Here is a 16415-nt window from a genome sequence, read left to right on the forward strand (position 1 = left end):
CCTTGTCCAACCTACGTCGCACCCCGGCCCCGGCCCCGATGAGTACCACGTGTGGACGAAACTGAAGGTCCTCGACCGATCCTTGTCCCGGACGCGCTCGTACTCGAATAGCTGGAGCCGCGGGTATGCGACGTGGTCGTGCCCCGCACCCTACCCCGGACGGTCCCGCGACCGCGGACACTGGGTGTGCGGCCGATAACCCCTTGCTTCTGCCGACCTTGTTCTTCCTCTTCGCGTTTCCGCCGCGCCGCCTCTCGTCTCCGCTCCTCCTCGGCCGCCCTGCGCTCCGCGGCCTGTTGTTTCCGGAGTGCCTCGGCCTCTATGTCGAGCACGTCCTGGGTTGCGCCGCGCCAGGTTGGGTCGAGAATGAGCCGTTGGTTGTGTTCGGTCTGGGAGAGGATGCGGGTCCAGGTGTTGAGCAACGTTGTCGCATGGTTTACTGTGCCGGATACGGTCTGTGGCACGGGTCAGGATTACGGAAAAAAGGACGACACCGAGATGAACACGGCAAGACATACGTTCATGTTTCCTTGGGCCCTCTCGAGTGTGCTGATGACGGCCTCGATGGAGGCGTTGATGCTCCGAACGCCCTCGAGCTCCTTGCGCAATTTGTCTTCTCTGTCATACTCGTCCCCTTGGTTGGGTCCTGGTGTCCTAGGCGGTGGCGGTGTCTTGGGAGTTCTGGGAGTTTGGGGCCTCTTGGTGGGCTGCTGTTCTGGAGATGCCCAGATGTCTTCGGTGATGGAGTCGTCCATGGGGTCGGCCATGATGACGAGAGGCTGCCCACTTTCGGTGCCTCACGAAATCCAGTCGGCTGCTCGAGATACTTTTTTTTTAATTCGCTTCTACGACGCAGAAGATTCAACAAGGCTTGGGTTGATTGGGTTGATTGGCGATGACGTCTTTTGCGGTGTACCAGAAAATAGAGGGGTCTTTGTTGGAAGCATCGAAAGTACGAAGTACGTTGCACGATAGGCGGGGCGAGGCTGAAGAGTACGCTAGTACGGAGTAGGAAATTGGCATCTCTACGCAACTATGGCAACTGAGTGCCATTGGCATGGGATTGGCTGTGGCTGTCAACGTGCGGATACGGAGAGGAACGCGAAAAGTCGCGTCCAAGATACTTGGGAAACGCGTCTTTTATTATGGTGGGTCTCGCCTAATTTTAACGCAGCCCTGTGAAATTGGGGGGCTGGGACGGCAGTTTGACAGGGAGGTTGGTGCCATTGGTAGACAGCAGACAGCCACCAGCCACCTTCATGTACCCGCACCCACCTGCAACGGCTTTGTTATCGGCCACTTCATCTCTCCTCTCGTTTCCTTGCATTCTGCATTTCTCCCTTTCGATGAGGCACTGACGGCCCTATCATTACCCAGCCATAACAACAACAACAAACGACTTTTCATCCCCATTCTCTACCCCAGGAGACAGCATTGCCCTTCTGGATATAGTTACTCGACAAGAAAAACAGAACATGCGCAGACAAGTTTGATAAGATTCATTTGCGCAGTATCTGTATCTGTTGTTCCCTCGGGTCATCCATCCTCGAACGCATTCTTCTCGACATAACGGTGGCATAACAGTCCTCGCCTCGAACTATACAGGAGAGCTGGTCCGGCAATCATTGCATCAGAACGACTCTGTGGCTTGACTGTTCATCTTATTGAACATATATGCGCGCCGTCAGATTAAAGGGGTCTTGCAAATCACCACAACCGGGCGAACCCATTTGGTCTTCAGGTGAAAGAAAAGTGAAAGTTGCCCTCACCGCCCGGGTGCCTTCCTTCACTTAGGTGCCTGCCTGCCCTACCTACCCAATTCATCCGACTCCCGAATTGCCTTCTTTCCGTTTCGAGAAAAGAAAATCAGAAAATCGATCGAAATGGCGTCCTTCCAAACTTCAACCCCTTCGCCTCCACCCCACGGCATCCGAACTCCCCCAACTCCCAAACACGGCTATAGCGACCACTGGGAGCCCTATACACCTTGCCGCAGGTCAGCTCGACTTTCTTCGCAACGAGCTGCCAACCGAACTCCATCCCCTTCTTCATCGCATCGCACCCCTCGCACCACGAGGAAGTCGGCCGTTTCGTCGAGCGCCGCCATCATGTCGCCCATTGCGTCGCCGCAGAAACGGCGGCAGCCCGCTTCGGATTCCGTTCGTCGGACTTCAGGTGAACTGGCCTCCGGGAGTACCTCCAAGGCCGCTCCCCGCCTCCATTTTGAGAAACCTCGGAACCACCAGGAGAAGGAAGAGTCGCGCACGGCGTCCATTACCCGTCGCTCCGGTATGCTGCCTACTCCGGTCAAGACGCCTAAGAGGCCGCCCACCGAGGCCCAAGCCGCCAGCATCCAGGCAGTGGCGCGCAACCTCTTTCCGGGTGACGAGGCGACGACAACGACGAGCAGCCCAAGTGCGCGCAAGAAACGTGTGCCGAAAAAGTATACCGGTATCTCCATGGATAGTTTCAGGGCCGAGCAAGCCGAGGAGCCCATTCAGATCTACACAGATTCCCGCGATCGCGTCCCCGAGGTCGACACCAGCGCGGATAACCCGTTCTACGGCAACAACAACAACAAAACTACCCGGCCCGAACCTCGTCTACGCCGCAGCAAGCGTAACGTCGTTGTTCCTGGGGAAGGTTCCCAGGATATCGACGAAGCTCTGGAGCGCGAGGATGGCATGGTCTTTGTTTTGTAAGTATTTCAACTCGCAACATTTTTTTCTTTCTTTTCGCTCGTCGGTTACAGACAAGATTTACTAACACTACTGCAGCCGCGGCAAGAGGGTGTTCCGCAAATTTGACGTCGACGAAGAAGACGAAGACGCAGAGGGCTCACGGACCATTCTTACCCGGTCATCCATCAAGCCTCGACGCCTCTTCCAGACGGCTGAGAAAGTCACGCCGGAGGACGAGGAGGCGGTGACGGATATCGAGGACCACGATGACATGCAAGAGACGGAGGACGAAGCAACTGAAACCCCGGTTGCTGAAAAGTCGGGCCCATCCACTCCGTCTGCTCCCCGGTTCGGGCCCGCCACTCCTCCCGACACGCGGCGGAGAACTCGGTTTGGTCCCAAGGCGGAGGAATCAACGCCTTCAAAGTCCATGGCAACCTACAGCCGTTTGTTAAGCGAGGACCGCGTCCCCAAACGGTCGGCAGAGTCCAGCTTGACGCCTTCGGATTCCAAGCGCAGCCGAGGTGTTTAGGGAGACATTTTGGTCTACAAATGCCCACCGAGCGTCAGTATCATCAGTGTGAGGATTACGTCTCGGCTAATTACGGCTTCCCATTTGCGTGTTCCTTCTTCGGCCGGCAAGGGACATCTATCTTCCCTTTAGGTTATTTTTTTGTTTTCCTCTTTACACTTCTCGCAGCAATCTTGCCCTGGCTGGCTGTACACTTATTATCAGGTCATCCTGTGTCGAGGATTGCACGCGCACATACCGCGGCAACAACAGCTTGGCCGGGTACGATGGCTTGCACAACAAGAACGGCAATGCAGTCCCCCAATAATTACACTTGGTTTTTGTATTTCTTTCTTTTTGCCTTCTTGTTTGGCCGGATTGGTTCGCGGGTTTCGAGAGGGCAATTGCAATTTGAGGGACATGGACACAGCAGGGCAGGTTTCTTAGTCAGATCGACTCTGGGTCGGGTCCGAGTCAAGGCCAGGAAAGGGATAAGGCTTGGCGTCGGGAACAAGGAATCATTAGCTAGAGGGGGCTTGTAAACGTGCTCTGTGTCCGCCTTATCTGTCGGTGTAGCCGTCACAGAACGGGCGACGACGGGACGACTAATATTGATGAAACCTCTTGCGACGTCTATTGCTAGGTAGTAACTCGCTCTAAATTAAAAGTGCCATTTGACAATTGACGGTGTACCTATATGTACGTTGTACGAGTCCATCTCCAAGGTACAAACGTAGTGGTACGGATCGGATACGAATTCGGATCATTAGGTACAACAAGTACGACAGTTTCGCCAACCTGAATGGTCGGTGTCCAACGACTTCCGATAAACGTCAACCGGCCCCGCTATTGCCACGCGAATTCCCCCAAGAGCCGATGGACCCCTCCTTCCCTTACTTTTACTGTATATGGCGCGGGGCTCATCACGACCTTTCTTGAATTGAGTCGCCCTTTCTTTCTTTCCGTTTAGAAATCAAATTGCGAACTACACCTACGATCCGATCCAGGCGCATTGTATTCAAGACGAATCGATTCACCTTGCCGTCTCTCTTTTCTTTCTTTTCCTTCCCTCACCGTCAAGTAAAATCTGCCCAATCCCTCTTTTCTTTTCATCTGTTCGTTATCTAGACTAGACCGTCAAAATGCACATCCTCGTAACCAACGACGACGGCCCTCCGTCACCTCACTCGTCTCCCTACGTTGCTACCCTTGTCGCCGAACTGAAAAAGGCCGGCCACACCGTCTCCGTCTGTCTTCCGCATACCCAACGTTCCTGGATCGGAAAAGCCCACATCATCGGCCAGGCTGTTCGGCCCCTCTATTACCGGCCCTCGGAACACCTCCACGGCGAACAGTCCCAAGGCACCACCCACAGCCACCCCACCACCGCCGACCCGAACGGCGCCCCGGGCAACTTTGACGCCGACGCCGAATGGGTCCTGGTGAACGGCACCCCGGCCTCGTGCATCCAGCTGGGCCTCCACCACCTCTTCAAGCACCGCGGACCCGTCGACCTCGTCGTCTCGGGCCCCAACTACGGCCGCAACACCACCGCCGTCTTCGCCCTCTCCAGCGGCACGCTGGGCGGCGCCCTCGAAGCCGCCGTCTGCGGCCACCGCGCCATCGCCCTGAGCTTCGCCTTCTTCACCCGCAACCACGACCCCGTCGTCATCGAGGGCGCCGCCCGCCACGGCGTCCGCGTCATCGAGAAGCTCTACGCCGACTGGCCCGCCGACCGCAGCCTCGACCTCTACAGCGTCAATGTGCCCCTCGTCGAGGGCGTCGAGAAGAACAAGACCATCTGGGCCAAGGTGCTGCAGAACTACTGGCGCGAGGGCAGCTGCTTCGAGGAGGTTGTGGGGGGATCGGCCCCCGACGGGGACGCCGAGGAGGAGAGGATACGCGAGGGCGCCGAGGGCGAAGTCCAGGGTGGTGTCGTTGCCGATCTTCAGGGCTCGAGGTACTTCAAGTGGTCTCCCAAGTTTGGGGAAGTGTACAAGAGCGTCGAAGAGGCGGGCCCTGGAAACGACGGCTGGATTGTTCAGGAGGGCCATACCAGGTTGGTCCTTTTTTTTCTTTTTTTCCTTTTTTTTCCGTCACGAATCCATCTCTTCGACCTTTACTGACTTATTCTTTAGTGTGACGCCTCTAAAGGCCAATTTCTGGCACGCCGCTGAGCATCTCTACGAAAAGGAGCTAGTCTTGTGAGTTTTTGGCCTCTGGGCTCGAACCCCCTGTTTTCTTATGCTTCGGATTTGAAGAATAGATGCAAAAAAGACGTTAGAGGTCAGATCATGGTTCTACGCTCTACATGAACTCAGGGATGGTCCTCGATGAGAAGGGACGCTGGAGATTTCGCCTGTATTTTTACACTTGTGCGATACACCAATAGAACAGAGTCTTACCTTTCGTCTTGACAGACCGCCGAAAGTTGCTGGCGCATCTGAAAAGGGTCTTCCCGTGAGGCCTGCTAAGCATGAAGGAGCTTCGCCCAAGGAGCCTAAGTTTTACGCCCTCATCGACTACGGAGACGATTACGTCCAGCCCCTGATCATGTCGGCCATGAAATCTCTCGCTGCAGAAGGTACCTGGGCACCGCTCTCCCTGCCCCCTTCCTCGGAGACAACCAACCTGGACGAGCCTGTGTCCCTTGGCGCACTCCTCCCGGACCCGACGGCGCGCGTGTTGCAGATCATGCCCTACGAAGCCCTCGATTTCGACCACGCCGCATCGCATCCAAAGTCGACTCTGATCAATAGCTACATCATCCGCAAAGCCCTGATAAGGAAGCACTACCTCTCGGCGACGGTCGAGACATGGGTTGCTAAGAACCCGGGTTCGGCACTCCAAAAGGGGGTCAAGCGGAGCGAGCATTTCGAGGTCGACTACGCCGAGTTCCTGGACGACGCGCTCGTCGAGGCGTTTGACCTGCGCGAGAGCCTCGACCGGAATGAAGAGAAAGAAAGCGCGGCGGAACGTGAGTGGTGGATCCTCAAGCCTGGCATGAGCGATCGCGGGCAGGGCATCAAGCTGTTCAGCACCATGGACGAGTTACAGGGGATATTCGATGAGTGGGAGGAAGAGAGGCCGGACAGCGACGACGAGGACGAAGCGGAGGACGGGGCCGACGAAGGAAAAGACTACATCGTGACATCGCATCTCCGACATTTTGTCGTCCAGCCATACATCCACCCGCCGATGCCCCTCGCGGGTGACGGCCGCAAGTTCCACCTCCGCGTCTACGTCCTGGCTGTCGGCAGCCTCAAGGTGTACGTCTACGACGACGTGCTGGTCCTCTTCGCCGCCAAGCCGTACTCGCCGCCGTGGGAATCGGGCAACGAGGACCTGGATGTTCACCTTACCAACACGTGTCTCCGGCAGGGGAGGTTTGAATCCGGCTCCGGCTCCGGCTCCGAGTCTTTACCCGCGGTCCAGCGACTTCGTGACCTCGTTTCGTCCGGGGCTCTGCCTCGGCAGACGGGGGAGGACATCATGGCGCAGATCCGCACTGTTACGGGCGACCTCTTCGAGGCGGCGGCGCGGGGCATGCCGATTCATTTCCAGCCGCTGGAGAACGCGTTTGAAGTGTTCGGGCTCGATTTCCTTGTCGATGCCGCGGGCACGGCGTGGTTGCTCGAAGTCAACGCCTTCCCGGATTTCCGGCAGACGGGGACGGGAGAGGCCGGGGTGGTGGTGGAAGGGTTCTGGAGGGAGACGGTGCGGGTGGCTGTCGGGGGATTCTTCGGGGTCGGTCAAGGTCACGGTACGCAAGACCTGGAAAAGGAGATGTCGCGAGAGGACGATGAAGCTCAGTGGACTGGCGACGGTCGCTTGGTTCTCGCGCGGGATGTTGAGCTCGGGAGGCGGTGAGTGAGGACGGCGGTGAACTGGTCGTCGTTATCGGTTCACGTCAGCTTACTTCGCGGGGTAAGCCTGGAGACAAACGACAGACGCCAAGCTGCTAAATCGTTCCTGGACGGTCACGGTAGATACTGGGTGGGAACGAGAAGAGCTCCCAGCCCTTGCTGTCGTTTGCGCTCTTACATATGCACAATGCAGTCATGTTCATCCATCGCCGGTGATATGGCCCAGCGGATGCCAGGTTATTGATCCCCCGCAGCATCATAGAGCTAGACAAATTACCCTAGATACAGAAATAGCTGTGATGTTATGTCTTGGCGGCATGGTTTACTTGAAAAGGCGCTTCAGCGAGGTTCCTTTGTCGGAGTAAGACTGCATGACGGAGGAGACGTCTGAATTTGGCTCCGTCTCGCCGGCTCGATCGACTTGGGCGTGTGCAGGGTCTGCCTCGTAGATCCATGGAGCCCCGTTTCCTTTCGATTTTGTCCGAGAACGAAGGACTCGGGGTATTGGGCTGCCAATGGCAATGGGAGGTAATTGGGAGTTGGGAGAATGATTACCCGCATGGCTGACAGGTCATTGACAGGCCATTGCCCTCGCCATCGTTCGCCAGTGTCGAGAGTGGAAGTAAGACAGACCACAATAGTACCATAGGCGTCTCGACAACCATCCCATCCCCATTTAGGACATTGAAAACAGTAATGGAAGTGACAATTGTCCCTGGCTGCTTACTCGAGGGAAGCAGTTTCAAGGTCGAGTCATATGGTCGGACTTTGTATCGCGTAAGCTTGCTTGCGAGGGGCCGATATGAAAATGGAAGAGTTGCTGCAAGTGGTTACGAGTTCAGACATACCGGTTGCAAATTGGCCGCACCTTCTCCTCATCACATGAAGTATTCGTAAGGTCTCCCTCCCTCGTTCCTTCCACTATCACGTCTTCATCTTCTCAACACGGGCAGGTACGTTGTACGTACCGTACAGTACAAGTAACGTGTATTTCTATTGACTTAGACACTGTATTGCACTGTATACACCTACGGCTAGGGAAGCCGGAAGCTAAATTAGGTAATTTCCACCCATGGACACCACAGTGTTTCTGGCATGCCAAGCTCGGACTCTTACACTGTAGGTACCTGGGCTCAGCTCCAGTTCATCGGGAAGGGGCCTCCTGCGATTCCAACTTGGAAACTGTTGCAACCTCTCTTGGGAAGCGGCTTCGGGACGAGTCGCTAATTCCTTGCCACTCCTTTGTCTTTCAAGTTGTATTTTATTTTTATTGTATTTCTATTTTACCGCTTTTCTTCTTGTCCCTCTTTGTTGTCTTCATTCCCTTCGAGCCTGTCTATATTTACGCGTTTTCTCAAACGCCTTCACTAGAGAGCGCCCCTTCGCTTTACGAGTTCCAACTCACGATCGTTTCATTTATAGATTGATATCGACACAGGCGTCTGTCTGCTCTACTTACTCGATTCCTACAACGCATCAATCGCCGACCCTAGAACCTTTTCATTGCACCGGCCGGGTGAATGCGTCTCCTTCCAAGTATCCTATCCGACCATCCTTTCGAGTCGCCCGTTTGTATTCCTTTGTCCGCCCGTTTGGGCCCTTTTCTCGTCTAGGGCCGCTCCCATAGGAGCCATCAGTCCCTCCTCCAACCTGTTGTCACCATGACGCCCGATCCCAACGGCGGATCACCGCCTGCGGGCAGACCTAGAGCGTATGTATGGTCCCCGTCGCGGGCAAACCCTTCCGGGCACCTCCTTCAACTGAATGACCGACTGACTTCCTGTTTCCTTTCCCTTACGTCTTGCGCACAGTCCTACCATCACCATCGACACCACAGGCGCCGATGCCTGGGAACCCCCGCCGGAATTCAGTCCCCAGGACCATTCAAGACATCCAGGAGCCGGCCCCGTCTTCGCCCAGGATGAACCGATCAGCCCCTCGACTACCCTTGACCCGACAGCCGTAGATTGGGCCACCTCTCGCGACAGATCTGCCACGCAGAGGAGCAACGACCGCGCATTCCTAGCCGTCCCCGCCAACACACGATCGAGACAAAACTCCGTGGATTCCGATGATGCCCCTCGCTCCTTTGTTTCGTCCCAGGACGAAACCCTCGGCTCCCTCTCCGTCTCGGAGAAGTCTGGCACCGCCGGCCACGCCACCAATGACCATCTGGTGAACGACGACGACGCCTTGAAACCAGACCAGGGGAAAGAAGCCGACTTTGAAGTCGAGAACAACCCTTATGCCTTCAGTCCTGGTCAACTGAACAAGCTCCTCAGTCCCAAGAATCTGGCTGCCTTTTACAAAATCGGTGGCCTCACCGGCCTCGAGAAAGGAGTCCAGAGCGACCGAAAAGCCGGCCTGAGCCTGGACGAGACCACGGCTGTCCGGCACGTAACCTTCGAGCAGGCCACGGCCCACGTTGGCCGCCGCGCCCATCACTCGGACCATCCGAAGGACGTCGAGCCGGAAGAGACGAAAGAGCCGGCCGCAGAGGAGCCTGGCATTGCTTCCGGCAGCCCCGGGAAAGGCGCTTTCGCCGACAGGAAGCGAGTCTTCAAGGACAACCGGCTGCCCGAAAAGAAGGGCAAAAGCTTGCTCCAATTGATGTGGATCACCTACCAAGATAAAGTGCTGATGCTCCTCACCGCCGCCGCCGCCGTGTCCCTGGCCATTGGCATATATCAGACAGTAGGCATCAAGCACGACGACGACGAACCCCAGATAGAGTGGGTGGAGGGTGTCGCCATCGTCGTCGCAATCGCCATCGTCGTCATTGTCGGGTCGCTCAACGACTACTCCAAGGAGCGCCAGTTTGCCAAGCTAAACAAGAAGAAGCAGGACCGCGAGGTCAAGGTGGTCCGGTCGGGGAAGGTCATGGAGATTTCCGTCTTTGACATTCTCGTCGGCGACGTCGTCCATCTCGAACCGGGGGACCTGGTGCCCGTCGATGGTCTCCTCATCGAGGGGTTCAACGTCAAGTGTGACGAGTCGCAGGCCACGGGAGAGTCGGATATTATTAAAAAGAAAGCCGCCCAAGACGTTTTTGCCGCCATCGAGAACAACGAGGATACTACCAAGATGGACCCCTTCATCTTGTCCGGCGCCCGCGTCATGGAAGGCGTCGGCACCTTCATGGTGACCTCGACAGGCGTCAACTCGACCTACGGCCAAACTCTCATGTCCCTGGCCGAAGATCCCGAGGTCACGCCCCTGCAGTCCAAGCTGAACACCATCGCCGAATACATTGCCAAGCTCGGCGGTGCCGCAGGTCTGCTGCTCTTCATTGTTCTCTTCATCAGGTTCCTCGCCCGCCTTCCGAACATGTCGGGCGTAACCCCTACCGAGAAAGGACAGATGTTCATTAACATTTTCATCGTCGTCGTCACCATCATCGTCGTCGCCGTGCCCGAAGGCCTCCCGCTCGCCGTCACCCTGGCCCTGGCATTCGCCACCACCCGAATGCTCAAGGACAACAACCTCGTCAGGCACCTCAAGGCCTGCGAGGTGATGGGGAATGCCACCAATATCTGCTCCGACAAGACGGGAACCTTGACCCAGAACAAGATGCAGGTCGTGACCGGGTCCATTGGCACCACCCACCGATTCGGCGCCCATTCCCCCGAGGACTCGGACGACAACGGGGACAGGGACGCCAGCGATTCCACCGTGAGCGACAGCGCTTCCGTCTCCAAGTTTGTCGAGACCCTCAGCCCCGAAGTCAAGGAGATAATGGTCCAGTCAGTCGCCCTCAACTCCACCGCCTTTGAGGGCGAAGTCGACGGCAAGAAAACCTTTATTGGCTCCAAGACGGAAACCGCCCTGCTCTTGCTGGCCCAGAACCATCTTGGCATGGGTCCCGTTGCCGAAGAGCGTGCCAGCGTGCAGACGCTGCAGCTCATCCCCTTCGACTCGGCCCGGAAGTGTATGGGCATCGTTGTTCCCTTGCCGGGCGGCCGGGCTCGGCTCTACGTCAAGGGCGCCTCGGAAATCGTCCTCAATAAGTGCACGCAAATCTTTGGTGATCCATCCGCCGATGCCTCGCTCGTTCCCATGACGGCTGAGGATCATAAGTCGATCAACTCCCTGATCCATAGCTACGCATCCCGAAGTCTGCGCACCATTGGCCTCGCCTACAGGGACTTTGACAGGTGGCCCCCTCGTTCCCCACGCCGCCATGACGGGGGCAAGGGTGAGGTTGAGTTTGAGGACATTTTCCGGCGCATGGCCTTCATCGGCGTCGTCGGTATTCAGGATCCACTCCGCGAAGGGGTGCCAGAAGCCGTTCGTACCTGTCAGAGGGCTGGCGTCTGCGTTCGCATGGTGACGGGCGACAACAAAGTCACGGCAAAGGCCATCGCCCAAGAGTGCGGTATCCTGCAGCCCGACAGTATCGTCATGGAAGGTCCCGAGTTTCGCAATTTGTCCAGGTCGGAACAAGAAGAGATCATCCCGCGTCTTCACGTCCTGGCCCGGTCGAGCCCCGAAGATAAACGTATCCTGGTTAAGCGCCTGAAGGACCAAGGCGAAATCGTTGCCGTTACCGGTGACGGCACCAACGATGCCCCCGCGCTCAAGACGGCCGACGTCGGCTTCTCCATGGGCATTGCGGGCACCGAGGTAGCCAAGGAGGCCTCAGCTATCATCCTCATGGATGATAACTTCAATTCGATCGTCAAGGCCCTGATGTGGGGTCGTGCGGTGAACGATGCTGTCAAGCGGTTTTTGCAGTTCCAGCTGACGGTCAACGTGACGGCCGTCATCCTGACCTTCGTCACGGCTGTGTCCAACGAAGCATCCGTGCTAACGGCCGTGCAGCTCCTGTGGGTGAATCTCATAATGGATACCCTCGCAGCTCTCGCCCTCGCCACGGACCCGCCGCAGCGGAGCGTCCTGGACAGGCGGCCAGAACCCCGCGACGCGTCCATCATATCGACGACCATGTGGAAGATGGTCCTCGGACAGACCGTGTACCAGTTAGCCATCACCTTTATGCTCTTCTACGGCGGCTCCAAAGTCCTACCGGCCGGAAACGAAATGAATCTGGAACCGGAGGACTTTCAGACTCAGGTCAACACGGTCGTGTTCAATACGTTTGTGTGGATGCAAATCTTCAACCAGTGGAAGTAAGTCCTCTATCGACCTCCCGTCCCCTGTTTGTTCAAGGGCCCGCAAAAAAAGAAAAAGAAAAAAAAAGAAGAAAAAAAAAAGCCGAAAAAAAGACCGGAGACAGTGCCCTGAGTATATGCTTACCACGCCACAGCAACCGACGCCTGGACAACAAGTTCAACATCTTCGAAGGTCTCACGAAGAACTACTTCTTCATGGGTATTAGCTGCGCTATGATCGGCGGCCAGATCCTGATCATCTTCGTGGGCGGTCCGGCCTTGCAGATCTCCAAACACGGGCAAACCCCTTCGCAGTGGGGCGTCGCCATTGTCCTGGGCTTTCTGTCGATCCCAGTCGGCATGCTGATCCGCCTGATCCCCGACGAATTCGTGAGGCGGCTCGTGCCGGATTACCTGAAGCGGCGGGCCAAGGAGCGGCTGCCCGGGGTGACCGTGTCGGACGAAGAGCGGTTCGGCGTGTACCCGGAACCGCTGGCAGACGTGCGTGACGAACTGGCCTTCCTCAAGCGCATGAAGGGCGGGCGCCTGAACAACCTCAAATTCGCGGTCCAGCACCCGCGCGAGACGCTTGCTTCGTACTCGCGTAGCCCATCGCACTCGCGGGCCAACTCGTACAAGGCGCCGGTCACTCCTCAACGGCAGAATAGCTTCAGCTCGATGCAGCAGCAGGCTCCGCCAACACCCGAGTCAAGGAGGCGGTCGAGGAGCAACCGCAGCCGGTCCAACTCGGCGTTGGGGGCGCCCACCGTCATGGCCGGTCTGGTAGCGGCTGGTGTAGCAGCTGGGTGGTCACCGGCCGACGGAAGGAGTCGCCGCGGCGAGGCTACGGGAGGCGAAGGCAGGGATGGGATTCATAGACAAAATTCGGCGTCTGGTGGCAGCATTCACAATCAAGGCAACATCAGCACGGCGGAACCATCGCAGCAAGAGGAGAAGGACAAGGCGTCTTTGGAGTAACCGCTTAACCCTACCTAAGGGGATTTTAGTACCAAGCGGGGAGTAATACGGACATTGCGCGGCGTTGTTTTCGGTTGGTTGTGCGGACAGGAACACGTTCCTTTTGTATTTGTATTTGTATGATACCTAAGGAGTATGAATATTTTAGGGTGCGATTTTTGACCTGGGAGTTTCTTGTTTCTCATCGCTTCTGCCGATGTTCTGTGTCTGAATTCGAACCATCAACATCTATATCCCGTTTGCCAGCTATGGGAAGACATAAGAGAAGATCACTGCAGCAGTTGGTTAAATTCATGATCATGAGAATCATATTACACCACCGAAAATGATATTTACCAAGATATTCCAAAGTTGGCAGGCGAGCAAACAAACAAATAAGACTACCGTTTCCTATTTCCCCTTTCCCCGGAACGCCATGAGCTTCGCAAACGTCAATCATCTAGTGAGCCTTTATTCCTTCCTATCCTTCTATCCCTCCCTTTCTTCTCCTTCTCCTCCTCCTCCACCTTCACCTCATCTTCGTCGTCTTCGCCCTCGGGATCCTCCATCTTGGGCACTTTGGGCGGATACACCTGGGTAAACCGGTGGCGATGAGGAAAGCCAGGCTCCGACTCGATATCGACGACTTGGCCGTCGGGGACCATGTCGTGGCGCAAGGTCCAGCCGGCGCGGCGGCAGAGCTCTGCGACGACGACGTCGCACTCTCCTACGAGGTCGATGTCAAAGTTGATGTGGGTGATGGGCTCGAGGGAGATGCAGATCTGGGGGACGTGGGGCGGGAGCCACGAGACAATCTCGGAGACGGGGGTGACCTTCATGCTGGTGCCGATGACGAGGACCAGGTCGACCTTGTCCCTGTCGTGGTGGGCGAGGCGCTCGCCAAAGGCGTCGGGGAGGCCCTCGCCGAAGAAGATGATGTCGGGCTTCATGATGCCGGCGGGGTGGTCAAAGGCGAAATCGGCGGCGGCCAGGGCGTCGTCGTCGGATTCGTCGTCGTCGTCTTCGAGGTCGAAGCCGTAGGCGTTTCGGTTGCGGCGGCGCTTGCGCGGCGCGGCCGAGGTGGAACTCGCGGCGGAACTGGGGGTGGACGCGCCTGTGGCGTCGCCATTGTCTGAACGCTTCCGCTTGGTATGACTGGCTCGTTTCGACTGTCCACGCTGCTGCTGCAGTTCTTTCTGGTGGCGTTCGAGGCATTCCGGGCAGCGGGGGATGCGCCTCTGGCGAATGTCCGGGAAAATGTCGTCTCCGTTGCAGCGGTAGCCGCAGCTGAGGCAGGTGGCGGTGGCGAAGGAGCCGTGGCACTGGATGAGGCGGTCGGGCGACACGCCGGCGAGGCCTTCGATGTTGTCGATGTTTTGGGAGTAGTTTGTGAGAAGCTTGCCCATGCGGTCGAGCATGGCAATGAAGGCGTGGGTGGGGGAATGGCGGTTGATCTTGACGACGATCTCCTTGGCGACGGTGTAGAAGACGGTGGGGTCCCTCGCGGAACATGTGAATGTCAAAGGCCTCCTGCGGGTCGGACAGGTGCAGGCCCATGCGCTCTAGCTTGGCGTAGAGGCCGGTGCCCTTGGAGCGGAAGTCGGGGATGCCGAGCGAGGTGGAGATGCCGGCGCCGGTGATGACCATGATGTTGCGGCTCGTGCGGAGGAGGTTGACGGCGTCGTCGAGGGTGTTGTACTGGAGGAGCTTGGCTCGCTTGGACAGCTCGCGGCTGATGGCGAGGGTCAACAGGCTCAGGTAGGCATCCTCGTTGGCATGGGCGTCGTTTTCGTCTTCGAGGAAGGCCGGGGCTTTGATGCCGAAAGCGGTGAGGAGCTTCTTGGATGTGTAGCGGCCCGAGTCGACTGTCCGGAGGCAGAATTCGCGGGGGCCGACGGATCGGAGCAGCTGGCGAAGCATATAGGCTTCGGCGGGTTGGCAGACATTGGGGTCTGGACACGACGGTCGATCAACACAGGTGGTGGTCAAGGCAGGGATGATGAGTTGAACCTACCGCCATCGTTGAAAACGACCTCGGGAAGGCCATTGATGGCATCTTCAAAGAGGGAATCATCGTTGGAAAAGTCCTCCTGAGCATCTTTGGCCCGGTCGTCAAGTTCCTGCAGACTATGGGAATCGTGGCGGGCTATGGGTTCGTCTTCTTCTGAAGAAGAAGAAGCAGAGGCATCGGGACTCGTAGTGGCGGTGGCGGTAGCCGAGCTGGGCGCAGACCCAGCATGGGAGGCTGAGGCGGAAAGAGAGACGGAGCGGCTCAAGACGGTGTCGGAGTCCAAGTCGGCACCCGAGGCCAGGGAGCGTGACGACGGGTGTTTGGTCTTGGACTTTGACTTGAGCTGAGCAACACGGGTGGTTTTGGGCATGGCTTGGATTCCTCGTGTTTGAGGCTGAGTTTGGAACCTGCGCGTTTAAGCCGCTTTTTATGAACCCGACGACGAAGGGTCAATGATTTTGGCCGGTTGGGAGGTTGGCTGTGCTCTGAAACTCTGGCTCATAGGTTCATATGCCAGGATTCTTCTAGTTGGCGAAGACGAGAAAGAGTGAAGTTGTGAAGCTATAGCTGGGGTGATGGTGTTAGAATCTGTCTTGGTGTCGTTTGTCGAGGACAAGTTCAAAGTGTTGGTGAATTGGCATAGATGAAGAAGCGAAGTGACGAAGAGTGATTATGATGCGATGGCGAGCAAGTGCTGAAAAGAAGAGGTTCAAAGATATCCAATTGGGAACAAACAGGTGAATGAGCAGAAGCCAATGTGAAAATACGCACGAGTTTATGTGCGGCTTGCTAGATAGACAAAAGCCCTTTTTCCAAGTCTAATACACTTGAGAATTGTCTTGGGCAATGCGAAACTAGTGGAAGAGTAGAATTAGTATTCCGAGTCGCCACTGCTTTGCTTCTGAAGATATTGATCATGTGGTGATATGGTGGGTGAATGAAGGGGAGGGCAGAGTCAAAAGAGAGGAGAGACGGAGGGAGGAAAATTGAAGGGATTCTTGCTTACAGCTTGTTTTAATTTCTTACAGTCAAGCGACGGAGCTCTGCTTTGGCTGAGTCGTCTGTCTAGTCACGTCGCGCAGCCTTGGGGTGCCTTAGTTAAGCTCTCGTCCGTGATGGTGATCAATGAATGGTCCGCGAGATGGAATGAAAAGAGGGTGACGCCTGGAGAGAAGACGATGAAGGCGAATGTTAAGAAGTTGTTTCTTTGGTATTCAGTTTGATGACAATCTGATAGAGAAGCCTATCTGCGGGTAGTCTGAGTTGTGATTGAGGAAA

General features: G+C 56.6%; 5 protein-coding genes across 5 annotated transcripts; 3 read left to right on the top strand and 2 right to left on the bottom strand.

Moving 5' to 3' along the window:
- Positions 1-11: 11 nt before the first annotated feature.
- ACRALDRAFT_2027577 (uncharacterized protein) lies at positions 12-767 on the bottom strand (the record flags this gene model as incomplete). Its single annotated transcript, XM_071020475.1, has 2 exons — positions 12-455; positions 519-767. The coding sequence occupies 2 exons, from the start codon at positions 765-767 to the stop codon at positions 12-14; spliced, it is 693 nt and encodes a 230-aa protein (XP_070874950.1).
- A 1116-nt stretch (positions 768-1883) lies between these two features.
- On the top strand, positions 1884-3102 carry ACRALDRAFT_2068163 (uncharacterized protein; the record flags this gene model as incomplete). The annotated part of the gene is made up of 2 exons (XM_071022119.1): positions 1884-2698; positions 2778-3102. Coding segments are annotated over 2 exons (1140 nt in total), but the record flags the coding sequence as incomplete, so codon positions are not given.
- Positions 3103-4334: 1232 nt separating this feature from the next.
- ACRALDRAFT_1011429 (uncharacterized protein) lies at positions 4335-6942 on the top strand (the record flags this gene model as incomplete). The annotated part of the gene is made up of 4 exons (XM_071014719.1): positions 4335-4439; positions 4497-5251; positions 5331-5396; positions 5658-6942. Coding segments are annotated over 4 exons (2211 nt in total), but the record flags the coding sequence as incomplete, so codon positions are not given.
- A 1332-nt stretch (positions 6943-8274) lies between these two features.
- Positions 8275-13317, top strand: ACRALDRAFT_1050792 (uncharacterized protein). The gene is made up of 3 exons (XM_071015652.1): positions 8275-8769; positions 8870-12187; positions 12325-13317. The coding sequence occupies exons 1-3, from the start codon at positions 8720-8722 to the stop codon at positions 13145-13147; spliced, it is 4191 nt and encodes a 1396-aa protein (XP_070874953.1). The 5' UTR covers positions 8275-8719; the 3' UTR covers positions 13148-13317.
- Positions 13318-13578: 261 nt separating this feature from the next.
- ACRALDRAFT_2042173 (uncharacterized protein) lies at positions 13579-15046 on the bottom strand (the record flags this gene model as incomplete). The annotated part of the gene is made up of 2 exons (XM_071021223.1): positions 13579-14626; positions 14670-15046. The coding sequence occupies 2 exons, from the start codon at positions 15044-15046 to the stop codon at positions 13579-13581; spliced, it is 1425 nt and encodes a 474-aa protein (XP_070874954.1).
- Positions 15047-16415: the final 1369 nt, after the last annotated feature.

The sequence above is a fragment of the Sodiomyces alcalophilus genome (genome assembly GCF_042370955.1).
Source record: "Sodiomyces alcalophilus JCM 7366 unplaced genomic scaffold ACRALscaffold_4, whole genome shotgun sequence".
Lineage (NCBI taxonomy): Eukaryota > Fungi > Ascomycota > Sordariomycetes > Glomerellales > Plectosphaerellaceae > Sodiomyces > Sodiomyces alcalophilus.